This window comes from Sinocyclocheilus anshuiensis, unplaced genomic scaffold (genome assembly GCF_001515605.1).
Source record: "Sinocyclocheilus anshuiensis isolate Anshui unplaced genomic scaffold, SAMN03320099.WGS_v1.1 scaffold598, whole genome shotgun sequence".
NCBI classification, from domain to species: domain Eukaryota; kingdom Metazoa; phylum Chordata; class Actinopteri; order Cypriniformes; family Cyprinidae; genus Sinocyclocheilus; species Sinocyclocheilus anshuiensis.
Window position 1 is genome coordinate 504,346 of NW_015547660.1, and position 14,228 is coordinate 518,573.

General features: G+C 44.5%; 1 protein-coding gene across 1 annotated transcript in view; it reads left to right on the forward strand.

Moving 5' to 3' along the window:
* ift43 (intraflagellar transport 43 homolog (Chlamydomonas)) overlaps positions 1 to 14,228 on the forward strand; it is a 39,856-nt gene that overhangs the window by 6,592 nt on the left and 19,036 nt on the right. The window contains exon 2 of the mRNA XM_016504494.1: positions 11,050 to 11,120. Within this exon, the coding sequence (XP_016359980.1) occupies positions 11,050 to 11,120 (71 nt within the window). The remainder of the gene's footprint in view (positions 1 to 11,049; positions 11,121 to 14,228) is intronic.

Sequence of the window (14,228 nt, forward strand, 5' to 3'; positions counted from 1 at the left end):
AACCACCCGTAACTCCCGAACCCCGGGGGCTATCCACGCGGGGGTGGAGTCATTCGAAAGAGGGCCTCTAGACATACACTTGATTCATGTTCGAGAGGGTTCCTCGAGCTGAAGAGATCCCCCGAATTTGGTGCGGATTCAATGGTTTTCCATAGAGTCAGAATACATTACCTAAAATGAGTAACCTAGATTACATTACTAACACCCCTCTACGGACACCTTAGCAATTGAATCGCCATTGGCTTTAGTTTACTCGCCAGACTGATATAAATAAATATATATATTTATTTATATCAAGCGATTAGTCAACAGAAGAGACAGACGGCTGCACATGAGTGTCCTGTGTAATACTTGTTTATAGATCTGTTGTTGGAATTATTACTTGCTGCTAGGAAGGAATATTTCGTTTTCTGCCTATTTCTACATTATTTTTGTTTGCGAGCACTGTGCTGAAACACTGCTTTAATATGAACTATACAGAGGCGAGATTAAAAGAAAATACCACTAATACCAAATAAACTTTTCTGAAGACAGTCAGTTCCCCTCAGATACACATTCATATAAACCCCCAAATCAATATTGATTTTCTTCCAATAGTTCGTGCATCATGAACAGTGAGTGATCTGCCTGCTACAGTATTTTTCTCTGTGCGTCCGTATTCAACGTCTCTGGCCTGTGTTAACGGGCGTTTACAGACTTCATATTTTTCACATAAATGATATTTTGGAAAACGATTGCATTGCAACGCAGTTTGTGCATGTCCAGAACAGAGACGAGTTGCTTGCAATAAGACAAAAAACGAGTAAGTTCCAGGGGAAGCTCCTTAGTTGGCCATCCTACACACACGTGACTGACCGCTCGCTCGCACCAACAGGAGGAGGGTCGTGTTACTCTCTACACTGCACTCAACCTGAGGCATTCCTACACTTTCAGTCTTTGAGGAGACAAGAAAAACAGCGCATACCGCAGGAACGGTATAACGGAAAATATTAGCGTGAAATGTTCAAATCGCGGTATACCTTGAAACCGGTAAACGGCCCATGACTAATATATATAAATATATATATAATAAATGTTTGTAAAATGGCACAGTTTTGTAAATATCTGAAAGTACACTCTTAACATCAGTCAGTCAATCATTATACTATGATAATCAAGTATTATTTAATGATAAAACTTTAGTAATTAGAATTAAAACTTGATGACCATGTATGAATGCATATTAGTAATTTTAACTGAACTTAGGACTGGTGGTGGTGGTGCTTTTTTGGTCATTCAGTGTTTCTGTAAAACACATTGGGAAAAAAATACTGATGAGATAATAATGATCCGAATTATACTAATAAGAACAATATAAAACGCACTAAGGATTAATGATCTGCTGGATTCATGAATATTAATCAGGTTGTGTGCGTTCGCTCGAACTGATTTGCTCAAATCAAAACAGGGACAATAATAGGTGAGCACCAGCCAACGAGATTGCCGTTTGCGCATTAGTTCCGCCCACTACCGGAGAAAGCAGCAGTTCTTCTAAAGCTGAAGAATTCCAAAGAAACGCTGTTATTTTGACAAGAAAATACAACAAAGAATATTGTTTACATGTAGCACGTCAATTCTCTCTCTCTCTCTCTGCGTGTGTGTGAGACAAAGCGACGGTGAGCCGCGCGCCTTCACACTAGAGTTTACGGTACGTCAAATACAGGTGCGTTGCACATCCATTCAGATGAACTGAAAAATAGCACAGATCGCTTGACGGAGAGTGAAACTCTGAAGCACTGAGTCAGAGAGTGTTCGGCGAGTGAAAATATATCTGTTCTAAACTTATACTTAGCCTCCAACTCACACTGGCGAGTAAAATCTGAGAATTTATTAGCCATTGGCTAATACCGTATTGACCCGAATATAAGACAATGTTTTTTTCTTGGAAATGCATCTGAAAAAACACGGTCGTCTTATATTCAAGGTCTAGACTTTGACATGTCAATAATACACCCACAACAATAGGTGGCGCCAAATACGCATAAGACGGGTGTGCCATGAAATGCGTAATGTAATGTGTGTTGTAAAGATCGCGAGTAAAAACAAAAGAAAAAGAAAACCTTACAGCTGCATGAGTCGTGACTGTCACATTAGCCTGATGGGACCAAACTCCCTTTGTGATTTTAAAACGTAAGACAGTACCCAGATTTGAAGACTACAGTAAGATTTAACTTCTACTGTTAATAAGATTTTGGTAGGCTACTATTAGATGGATAGCCTAAATGTCCTAATTCAGATGGGCTACCTGTTTTTTTTTTTAATGGTATATCAAAAAGTGTATATTTTTAAAATGTGATTGTTGGTACATTTGACCAGTTTTTACCATACTTTCAAAACAAAAATTAAAATAGGAAAAATATGCAATGTGAAAATAATTGAAGACAAAATGTGTTTTACTGAGAAAAAACAAGATTTGGCTTTTAAAAAGCCTTTTTCCAAAAGGTACATCCAGAAAAAGGGGGGTCGTCTTATAGTCGGGCCAATACGGTAAATGAAGGACTAATACTAGAGCACAAAGGCAACATGGAACAAACATGTTCACTCTCTCCCTCACACACACACAGTCGCATATGCGAGTGATTTACTCGCAATGTAGAGGATTGACTAACTACAGTTTTCCTCATGTAATCTGTAATCAGTAATGGACTACAATTTGTAAGTGATCTACCCAGCACTGTCTTCAGTACGGAAGTTTTTATGTGATTTTATTCAGGTGAAATGATGGGACACTTCTGTCATCATTCACTTCCCTCGTTCTCTCTGTGAACCGCTTTCCATGAGTTGCACGAAACAACTTGTTTACTCGTAGCATCTTATTTGAGGCGGTATGCACTGCATCCCAACCCCCACCGCAACCGTCTCTGAGCCCTGACATTAGGATTTACAAATGGCCCTGCTGAAGGAACCCAGGAACGGAAGTTCATTTGCTCTGCTGTGTTTTTTTATGTTGAAAGTAACTGAATTCCTGCAGGCCTCTGGCTTATTTTGCAGACCCAATTTGGTAATGAGAAATGCATGTTTTTTTCAAGTGCATTTATGGGTTGCCCACCCTTGTTGTGCCCCGAGGAATTCTATCATTTTAAAGCTCACAGAACTGCCGCCGTAACCCAATTGACTATTTTCAGAATGAAAGAATGAGAGGGAGATGGGTGGGTTTTTTCCCCTGTGAAGCTATTTTGGGTCATGTATGGCCAGAGCAGTTCCCACACTTACATACCACTCAGACCCCTTCAGCGCTCTCCAAGTGTCCTACAGTCATTTTATTTAGTCACAAAAAACTAAATTATCTATATTAATCATATTATCTATATTGTATTACAGCTTTTTATATAAAGTTGGGTATATACGTCTAATGTATGCATAACCTTGTCCACATACGTACAGTATATTTGCATGTACTATATAGCAAATCTTAACTACTTGATTGTTCAAAATTTATCTTCTCAAAATGTTACTATATTATTGCCCAGCTCAGCTCTACTCTGCTAAATGCTACTAAAACGTGTGAAGATATTACAAGCAATAAAGTATGTAAAATAGGGCACAATGTACTGTTAAAATGAAGGACTTTTTCATATTGATTTTTCATAGGTGTTTTAGCTGTATTTCGAATTATGCATTGCAATGTGTTGTGTTTTAGGATTAGAGGAAATGTATGTATACATAGCTCACTTCAGTAGAACAGTCAAGAAGATTTTTAGCTGAAACCGTGGTCCTTGGTAGTAAATAAAATGCAAGTCACTGGCTAACGGCACTTGAGAGTCAACAAAAGCATGCAGGCAACATATATTGTTGCTCCTGACGATATTGAGGTCTTATGAAGCGAAACGATTGGTCTGTGTAAGAAACTGAACATTATTTACAACATTACTACATGTAACGCCCAAAGAATTCTTCAGTTCCCTATCTGTCGGTCACTACGAGTTATGTCGTGACGGCATAGGGGGTTTACTTGGGAGCCCCAATCCTCTCTGACTTTAAGAGAAAACACCAATGGAATTTGGCTAGTGGATTTTGCATACCTGAGCCACTCCCCATGCACACGGGTTTAAACAGGCGACAGGTGCATCCACTCATTCAGATTTTTGCTTCGGAGCCGAGTGGGTGAATGAATTTCAACTCCACAAAGCCAATCATTTCTGAGAACTGGAAAGAGAAGAGGCTGTTCTGGTTGGCGTTACGGCGCATACAGCGGTGTCCCTGTCATCAGCGATTCCCCTGGGCGCTTCAACTAAAAGAGCAGTTTCTCTAAAAGAGCAAATCACGGATGGCTCGCGTCTTTTTAAAGATGCCGCTCCGTCCGTGTCCTCTTGGTTGCGGTCGTTACCTGTCTTCTGTAAGCAGCCACGATCGTTGTCTTCAGTGTCTGGGCATCCAGCGCGCTGAAGCTGCGTTTGTGGATGGTTCATGCATTCTCTGTGAGCGTATGGCCATGGCAGCGCTACGATCTCGCCTCTCTCTCCTCACAGGGATGAGAGAGGCACCCTCCGTCACTACCCGTCCCGGTTTCTCTGTCACGAGCAGAGGACTGCCGGCTAGTGCTCTGGGAGATTATAATGAGAGCTTCTCTGCCGGGTCTGTGCCCACGGACCTCTCACTCCTCCCGCAGCGGCTGTCTCGTGCGGCTTCTGAGTGATTTCGCTGGCCCAGCTCGTGATGGTCCCAGCATTTCATTTCTGTGCGCCGCCGGAGGATTAGATGTCGACCGCAGCATCGGGGGATGGGCATCGTCCTCTGAGGATGAAGATTTGGCAGGGCTGCCCCCTTTGGGTGTTGTCGCTGCCGACGAATCGGACCCGTAAGTGACAACCGTGCTTTCCCGGGCGGCCGCAAGTATCGGGCTGCAGGTGTGCATGCTTCCCAGTCCCGACCCCTCGCGGCTGGATGATTGGTTTCGGCGCGTCTCGCGACCGTGATCTGCCCCAGTTCCTTTCTTCCCAGAAGTGCATGAGGAGCAGACGAAGTCGTGTATGGCCCCTTTTTTCAGCCTGAAGCCACTCGTCTTCCTTCTCCATCCTCACTGCCCTTGATGGCATAGCGGCTAGGGGGTACATTGACATTTCACAGGTGGAGAGTGCGGTTGCGGTGCACCTGCCCGCAAAACGCCAGCACTTGGAGAAATTGTCCTCGTCTCCTGTCCAAAACCTGTAAGCTGTCGGCGGCTCTCGCTGCCAAAACTTATAGTGCAGCGGGCTGAGCTGCTTCTGCCATGGCGATCCTGCAGGTCCATCAAGCCAGGGCACTCAAAAAAAAAATGCATGAGGGTAGTACCGACCCGAGGTTGATGCAGGAGCTGTGCTCGGCGACCAGTGTTGGGCAAGTTACTCTGAAACTGTAATCAAATTACTGATTACTCCTTTTAAAAGTAATCACATTACTTTTTCCGATTACTTTATTTCAAAAGTAATTAGTAATTAGTTACATTACTAGCTACGTTACTTTTTTCTCCATGAAATGTATGAAATCCCAGCATACACGCTCCTGATTAATATTTGTTATTAAAGCATCAACATTGACAGAACACTGTTATTTTTAACTAAAGCAAGTGGCTGCTGGGTGCATGGTTTGGCATGGCAGAATGTCAGCAAAAAGCGCTGCATTTATAATCTCTAAAAGACATCTCAGTCCATCGCAATCTCACAAATCTCTGTTATAACACAATAAATATATGCATAATGAATCTTTCATAATGTCTACAATTTCGTGTGTTATGAGAGGATTCGTGAGCACGCTCGTGAGCAAGCAAATTTCAGCACTGCATTGCTCAATGCTGCAAACACATGTTATAGCCTAAATAGAAAGTCTGCATACGCTTGAGCCTGTTAATCGTTTATATTTTATATTAGTTCATGTTGCTTTTGTGCAATAGATGAATAACAATTTATTTGTTTTAGATATTTTATGTTTAGATATTTATAATTTGCAGGAGTCCCGTGAATCATTTTATTCTCCCGCATCCCGCACACACACGAGCGTCTACCCGCCCGCAGCAACATTCACCCATCTTGTCCCACATCGCACTCTGTTGCGTCGGGGCTCGCGGGAGCAGGTCTCTAATCCACTGGCACTTGACTCGACAGTGCGTGTGCTAGGCTACATCCTTTTTACAATCTCTAGATTACAAAACAGTGCATTCTGTCAGCAATGTAACGCGGCAGTAACGTATAGCGACCTCGGCTTGTAACTATACTCTAATTACTATTTTGAAAAAAAATTACTCTGTTACTAAAAAAAGTAATAAAATTGCAGTAACGCGTTACTAAGTAATGCGTTACTGCCCAACACTGTCGGCGACTGACCTCGCCCCCTGGGCGATGAAAGTCACAGCGCAGTCCCTCGGGGAGGCGATGTCCACGTTAGTGGTCCAAGAGCGCCAGCGTCTCTGGCCGGTCTCTCCGGGGACATGGGGAGTCCTGCTGTGATGAGCCAGGACGCGATGCCTTCTGCGCCATCCAGCAAGACTTCCCACCGCTGCACCATCGCGGGTGCGTCGATTGTCCCTTTGGTGCCACTCACACGGAGCTTGGAAGCATGGCTTGCACTGCGCAACCCGTCCCGCTGGCTCATTCAAGCATTTCGACTCGGCTACGCGATTCAATTCGCTAAGCGATCCGCCAGGTTCAGCAGCACTCTAGAGACTTCGGTGGCAGTCCGAGATGCCCCTGTCCTGCGCAAGGAGATTGCCGTCCTACTGGCGAAGGACGCAATTGAGCCTGTCCCTCCAGCCGAGATGAGGCAGGGGTTTACACCCCTTACTTCATCGTACCCAAGAAAGGTGGTGGCCTTTGGCCAATCGGTCGACCTGAAGGACGCTTACTTTCATGTCTCGATTTTTTCCTCGGCGTGGGCCGTCCTTATGGTTTGCATTCAAGAGTCGGGCTTAGCAGTACAGGGCCCTCCCCTTTGCGCTGTCCTGTGTCTTTACAAAGGTCGTGGAGGGTGCCCGTACTCCGTTATGGGAAATGGGCATCAGAATCCTCAACTACCTCGAGCATTGCCTGCTCACGAGAACAGTTGTGTGATCACAGGGACCTGGTGCTCCGCCACCTCAGCCAGTTGGGGCTTAGGGTCAACGGGGAAAAGAGCAAGCTCTCCCCTGTGCGGAGAACCTCTTTTTTCGTTAAGGAGTTAGACTCGGTGAGTATGATGGTGCGTCTCATCAACGAGCGCACCCAGTCAATGCTGAACTGCCTGAGTTCCCTCAAAGGCAGGACAGTGGTACCACTGAAACACTTTCAGAGGCTTCTGGGGCATATCGCAGTCGTGCCGCTCTGATTGCTTCATATGAGACCTCTTCAGCACTGGTTACACTCCCGAGTCCCGAGATGGGCAGGGTGCCACAGTACAGTTTGCGTGACCATCACGCCGATGTGTTGCTGCTCATTCAGCCCCTGGGTAGACCTTGCCTTTCTACGGGCCAGAGTACCCTTAGAGCAACAGGGCCTTGACTGCTTTGGCACATGAACTGCCTCGAGTTGCTGGCAGTGCTACTAGCCTTGCGGAGGTTCCGGATGCTGCTGCTTGACAAGCACGTGTTGGTCCACACAGTCAACACTGCGACCGTTTCGTACATCACAGGGTTGTCTACGATCACGTCGCATATCACAACTTGTCCGCAATCTCCTCCTCTGGAGTCAGACGCTGCTCAAGTCGCTGTGTGCCGTCCACATTCCAGGGGAGCTCAATCATGCAGCCGACGCGCTCTCACGACAGCTCACGCTCCCTGAAGAATGGCGACTCCATCCCAAGACGATCCGGCTGATCTGGAGTCGATTCGGGGAAGCCCAGGTAGACCTGTTTGCTTCCCACGAGTCCTCCCACTGCCAGCTGTATTACTCCCTGACAGAGGCCCCCCTCGGCACGGATGCACTGGCACACAGCTGGCCTTGGGCTCTACGCAAGTATGCGTTTCCCCCAGCAAGCCTTCTCGCACAAACTGTGCAAGGTCAGGGAGGACGAGAAACGGGTCTTGCTGGTTGCGCCTTACTGGCCCACCCGGACCTGGTTTTCGGAACTCATGTTCCTCGCGACAGCCCCTCCCTGGCGTATCCCTCTGAGGAAGGAACTCCTTTCTCAGGGGCTCGACACCATATGGCACCCGCATCCAGATCTCTGGGACCTCCACGTGAGGCTCCTGGATGGGATGCGGCAGACTTAAGTGATCTGCCACCTGCGGTGGTAGACCCCATCACTCAGGCTAGAGCCCCTTCCACTAGGCAAGCCTAGGCCCTGAAGTGTAGTCTGTTCGTGAACTGGTGTTCTTCTCGCCGAGAAGACCCCCAAAGATGCACGATTGAAGTAGTGCTTCCTTTCCTGCAAGAAAGGTTGGAGCGTAGACTGTCACCCTCCACCTTGAAAGTGTATGTGGCTGCTATCGCAGCACATCACGATGCAGTGGACGGCCGGTCCCTGGGAAAGAACGATCTCATCGTCAGGTTCCTGGGGTGTTCCAGGAGGTTAAATCCTCTTTAAATAAGTTTAAATAATCTTTGAGCTGCTGGATTCATTCGAGCTTAAATTCCTGTCTGCTGAGACAGCGCCCCTTACCGCGCTCACTTCCATCAAGAGGGTCGGGGGCCTCCAAGCATTTTCGGTGAGCGAAGAGTGCCTTCTGTTCGGGCCGGCCTACTCTCACGTTGTCCTGAGACCCCGGCCTGGATACATGCCCAAGGTTCCCACCAAGCCTTTCTGCGATCAGTTGGTGAACCTACAAGCACTGCCCTCGGAGGAGGCAGATCCAGCCTTGTTGTTGCTGTTTCCCATAAGAGCGCTGTGCATATACGTGGACCGCACCCAGAGATTCAGAAGCTCTAAGCAGCTCTTTGTCTGTTACGGAGGTCAGCAGAAAGGGAAGGCTGTCTCCAAGCAGAGGTTGTCCCACTTGATAGTGGATGCCATCGCCTTGGTGTACCAATCCCAAGGCGAGCCGTGCCCCCTGGGGGGGAGGGCTCACTCCCCCCGGAGCCAAGGCGAGCCGTGCCCCCTGGGGGTGAGGGCTCACTCCACCCGGAGTGTTGCCTCCTCCTATGCGCTGGTGCACGGCGCCTCTCTGGCAGACATCTGTAGAGCTGCAGACTGGCGACACCGAACACCTTTGCGAGATTTTACAGTCTCTGTGTTGAGCCGGTTTCTTCCCGTGTGTTGGGTAACAGGTAAGTGGCGGGAAGAGCTGGCTGTTGTCACGCTTGCTGTGCCATTCCCCCTCACCCGGGGATGCGAGCGCCTTTTTCCTCTTCCAGTAGAGTTCTCTGAATGGCGAACCCTGGTTGAGTATCCTCCAGCACCCCCAGCAGTCAGACTGGGCGGAGCAGTCTGACGCCAGGCCCAGTATCGGTGTTAGCTTGCCCGAGTCTCCGGTCAGCCCTTTTACTGGGCTAGGTGTCCATATGGCTTGATTCCCTTCGGGCGATCCCATATGTGTATTCTTCCACGGTAAGGTTTCCCTCTCGGTGAACCCGTGTCTTCCCTTTGACAGACCATTCTGTCAGACTCTGCTGGCAGTTGTTCCTCCTTATTCTCAGGTAGGACCTGCCTCAGCCCCATTCCATATGTAGTACTGCCCCAGGCCTGGGTCAGTCCATATCAGTGTCTCCACATGATACCTCCCTACGGGTAGGATGTGGCCTTCATAGCGCCCTACTCTGGAAGGCTCGTTTCCCCATCGTTACTGCCAAGCTGTAAACAACAAACAGGAAAGGCGTGAAGCACCTTTCACGAAGGTCGAAATCTCTTCTCTTAAGAAAAGATTTTCTGTGGTAGGAACAGCAGCATGGCTATCTCCAACAGCGATGTACTCACCTTTTTGGTCCCTTCGGGCTCCAAGGTCTGCAAATTTGCACTGGGGCATTGGGAAGGTTATGACCTTTGCGTAGCATTTGTCTGACACGCGGCTGCTTGTCAACATTTTCAATGCTAAAGGGTTGTGACGGGGTTCTGGTTGTGGCGCTTTCCATGCACCCCCTATGTCGTCACAACATAACTCGTAGTGACCGAGAGATAGGGAACATCTCGGTTACGTACGTAACCCGTTATGTCCGAGACAATATGTAACCGAGACGTTATGTCCCCATGCCACAACCTTGAACCATCACCGGTTGCCAGGGACACGTTCTCGGCTCCTCAGTGTAAAACCTGAATGAGTGGATGCACCTGTCGCCTATTTATAGCCGTGTGCACGGGGAGGGGCTCAGGTATGCAAAATCCACTAGCCAAATGTCATTGGCGTTTTCTCTTAAAGTCAGAGAGGATTGGGGCTCCCAAGTAAACCCCCTATGTCGTCATGACATAGCGTCTCCATTCCCTCCATCAGGGAATGAGGGTTATGTACGTAACCGAGACGGTTTTTGTTGTTGTTATTTTTTTATGCATACTGAACAGGTAGCCTTTCAAGTATACTCTGATATCATGTGCGAACACAGGCGGTTGACACATGCTCTAGAAAGTTTCATCTTTATCCAGTGTCTGCACCATTTTTCTCAAGAAGTTATGGCTGATAAAAATGTTGTTGTACTCTATTAAAATAAATTGCAGCTCTGACACAAGCACTTGTCAATGCGGCCATCTGTTGTTTGCAGTCCCAGTATTTTTTTTACAGCATTTTCTACTGTCAAACAACGGCCTGGGACACTGTTGCCACCTTGTGTAACAACTAATTAGTGCAAAACAAATTCAATGTGCCTGTGTGACCTGGGCTATTACAAAAATCGGGCGGTGTGCGTACAGTATGCACATACTACTCTGGTGGCGAAATCTGCATAAAACGCACTGTACACAGACCCTCGCGTACGCATAAAAACCGAAGTGTACTTTTGGCTTAACGTATGGAAAATAGTCATCATAAAAAATCAGTAGACATCTGATTGGTAGCACACACCTGTTTTTTGTTGATCTTAAAGCTGTTGTTTCAGGACACTTTATTAGTAAACTATGATTTTGGTCATACCTGAAATACGTTTGCCTGTCAGTTAATAATGTGAAGACACACAGCTGTGAATATGTGTTTGATCTCAGGGACCTCCACCGAAACCGGCCCGTCGGCAGGGAGGATGGGCGGAGGAGAGCACAGGAACCGGATCTGCCAAGTGAGTCGACGTCTCCCTCTCTCTGTCTTTCTGAGATACATAAATGTTCTTAATGTTCAGCCTTTCTAAAAGCCCACACTGTTCTGTCCCACATACAAACCAAACACACCTCACGCACAGTCAATTAAATGCAAAGATGAGAACGTTCCACACAATTTCTTCACTCACAAAGCTTTTTTAAACAGCAGTTTCAGTCCAGCATTTTTAAGTGAGAAATCCATAAATTATTATACATTTCATAATATTTTTTAAGCATGTATCAGCCAACTTTTGGACAGCACACATTATTGTGTGAGCTGTTTGCAATCCACCAGTAATGTTGTAGTATTACCAAGCTGAGTATTTCTTAGTATTTCTCTCATAATGTTTTTCTTAATTTTTGTTGAATGTGTGTTCTTTGCTTTAGTTCTTTTCATCAGTGTTAATATCCTCTTATCTCCGCTCTCATCTATTTGATCTAATTTTAGGTTTTTCATCTCACTTAACAGCATGAATTACATAAACTGCAGTTATAGCTAAATCGAATGCTTGTAAACTGCTTTTGGATTTTTGGAGTAATGTTTTTTTTTTTTCGTTATGTAAAACAAATTATAGTGAATCCAGCATCAGTGCTGTAGGGTTTGTTGTGGGCCCCTAGAATCCCATTAGCCCTGGCCCCACTGCAATGAGGGTCACTCGCCACATGATGGTGTCATTTCCTGTTAAATGAGCTTTACTGGACCGACCAGAATTATTATGATCATTCCTACTGCCAGCGTTTATTTCAGTAATTCACCTGTAAACACTAATGTAAGAAAACAGAAACACCCATATTTCCATATGAAGTTTTTGATAAATATGCACATATTTTCACCATTCTTAATTAATTAAATCCAGCTACAAATTCTGAATGTATGTGTACCCTGAAGCCTGCCAAACATTCATATATTCTGAACACAATTTCTGTGCATGCGGCGAGCAGTGTTTACCATAACACTGAGAAGTCCTGTTAATCCTATCAGAGAAAACCACAGAATTAGCTGTAGAAAGAAGAGCCCTAAATTTATTTAACAAAACAGAAAGAAGCAGTCATCATTACTCCAGTCTTCAGTGTCACATGATCTTCAGAAATCATTCTAATATGCTGATTTGCTGCTCAAGAAACATTTCTGATTATTATCAATGTTGAAAACAGTTGTGCTGCCCAATATATTTGTGGAAACCGTCATACATTTTATTTTTCAGGATTAAAAAATGAATAGATTTATTTGAAATCGTTTATAACATTATAGACTATACATGCATTCATTTCTTAAAAAATACTACTAATAAAAAATAAAAAGTAAAATAAATAAATAAATAAAATTTGACCCCGAACTTTTGAACACTAGTCAATTTAAGGTTAAAATAAAGAAATAAATAAAATAAAAAACAAAAAATTGTTTTGTTTTACAGATTGATCTCTTTAAATTTATGGTGAATAACAAGCTTTGTATGTCATTAACTGATGCAACGTTAATATGGTAGTTTTTACTGTACATGAAAACCACCATGAAAATAACGGTGGTAAATTAAAAGACGCATGAAGAATCAAAGTTCATCACAAATAGCATTTCCACAATCCGACTATACTAATCACATGACCTCATCACACTGCATGTAAGGTTGTCCCGTTATCAACTTAGAAATTGTTATTTTGCATTTTTTAAATCAGTTTTGTGTAAACGTGTCGACTGGTCAAATAAAACGAGATGTTAAAAAAATCATGGTCAATGTTACATCAGTAACATTTTTTTTTGCACTGGAAATGGACCTGGCAAATGCAGCAGCTCAGTCTTATGCATACAGTAAATGTGCATACTGTGCACAGTAAACATACTGTACACCGACCGGAGAAATGTTAGTATGTTAACACGGCTTTGGCTCAGTTAGTGGGGAATGAAGCAAACTCTACACGTCTCTCAGGAAAGGTCAAAGTGTCGCTTCTGCGCGTCTGCCAAACTTATCTTGATTCTCTCGGCTGGGAGGTGTTAAAGGGCTTCTCGACGCATTGATTCTCCTTCTGAAACAAAGTAATCGTCCCCTCTGAAGAAGACAAGGACTTTTTCTTCATCTCAATGTCACCCCACGTGCTCAATCACTGGTGCTCTGTTCCCGCTAATCCCACAGCAGAAATCCCGGGATTTGCAGATCTATCACTCCTAATTGACACTAAATGATCTGTCAGTTTATTGATGAAGCTTTGAAGCCAAGTTGTCACAATATATTTTATCCTGAACAACTTTATCCAGACAGTTTTACCGTGTTTATGGCGCTGCGTTACACGGGTCTTAATGGAAAGCGCTGTAATGAGTCTTAAACAGCGGCCGCGTGTCAAGAGCCGGACATGCTAACACCTGTGATTATCAGCATCTGTGTTACTCTTTACACATTACTTTATTACCCTGTAGTGCTCCTAAGGTTACAAAAGCACATTTGACGCAGTATCCATGCTTTTGGGAAGCAGTTGCATTGTATAATGAACACAGTCCAATCTCTGAATACACAGTAGCTTCACGATATCAATGCATTATAAAACTAGATTCGATCTTTTAATTGTTTATTATCTTAGGGTTAGCATAAAATATTGACTTGAATGCTTTGATTATTTTAAAGACTTGAGATGCACATTGTTGTCAGGATCCATTAGGTGGCGTTCAACACCAGCAAAAACCAGCTTTGTATATCACATTAACCCTGTACATATGGCATAAGAAAAATATAATTCTTTGAAATTGAACATTTTATTGAACCTTTAGGCTAAACATCTAAAACAAAATTTTGCATACGTGTTTTTTGTTGATCCATCAGGCTTTTAAGGCTCATATAGTCTGATATAGTGAGAATATGAAGGAAAAAACTGATACATTTTATTTAGACTCAAAAAAAAAAAAAGCAATTTGCTGCAGATGCTGATATTTATATGATGAAAGTCTGATGCTTGTGATGTAAATCAGTGAGATCTTTATAGCAGTGCAGCAGAGACTGACATAAAATGCTATAAATATCAGTCGTCTCTATATCTCCAGTAACATGTCTCAGTAAGATGAGATTGAAATGATCCAAACATATAATGCAGTGATTGAGAGC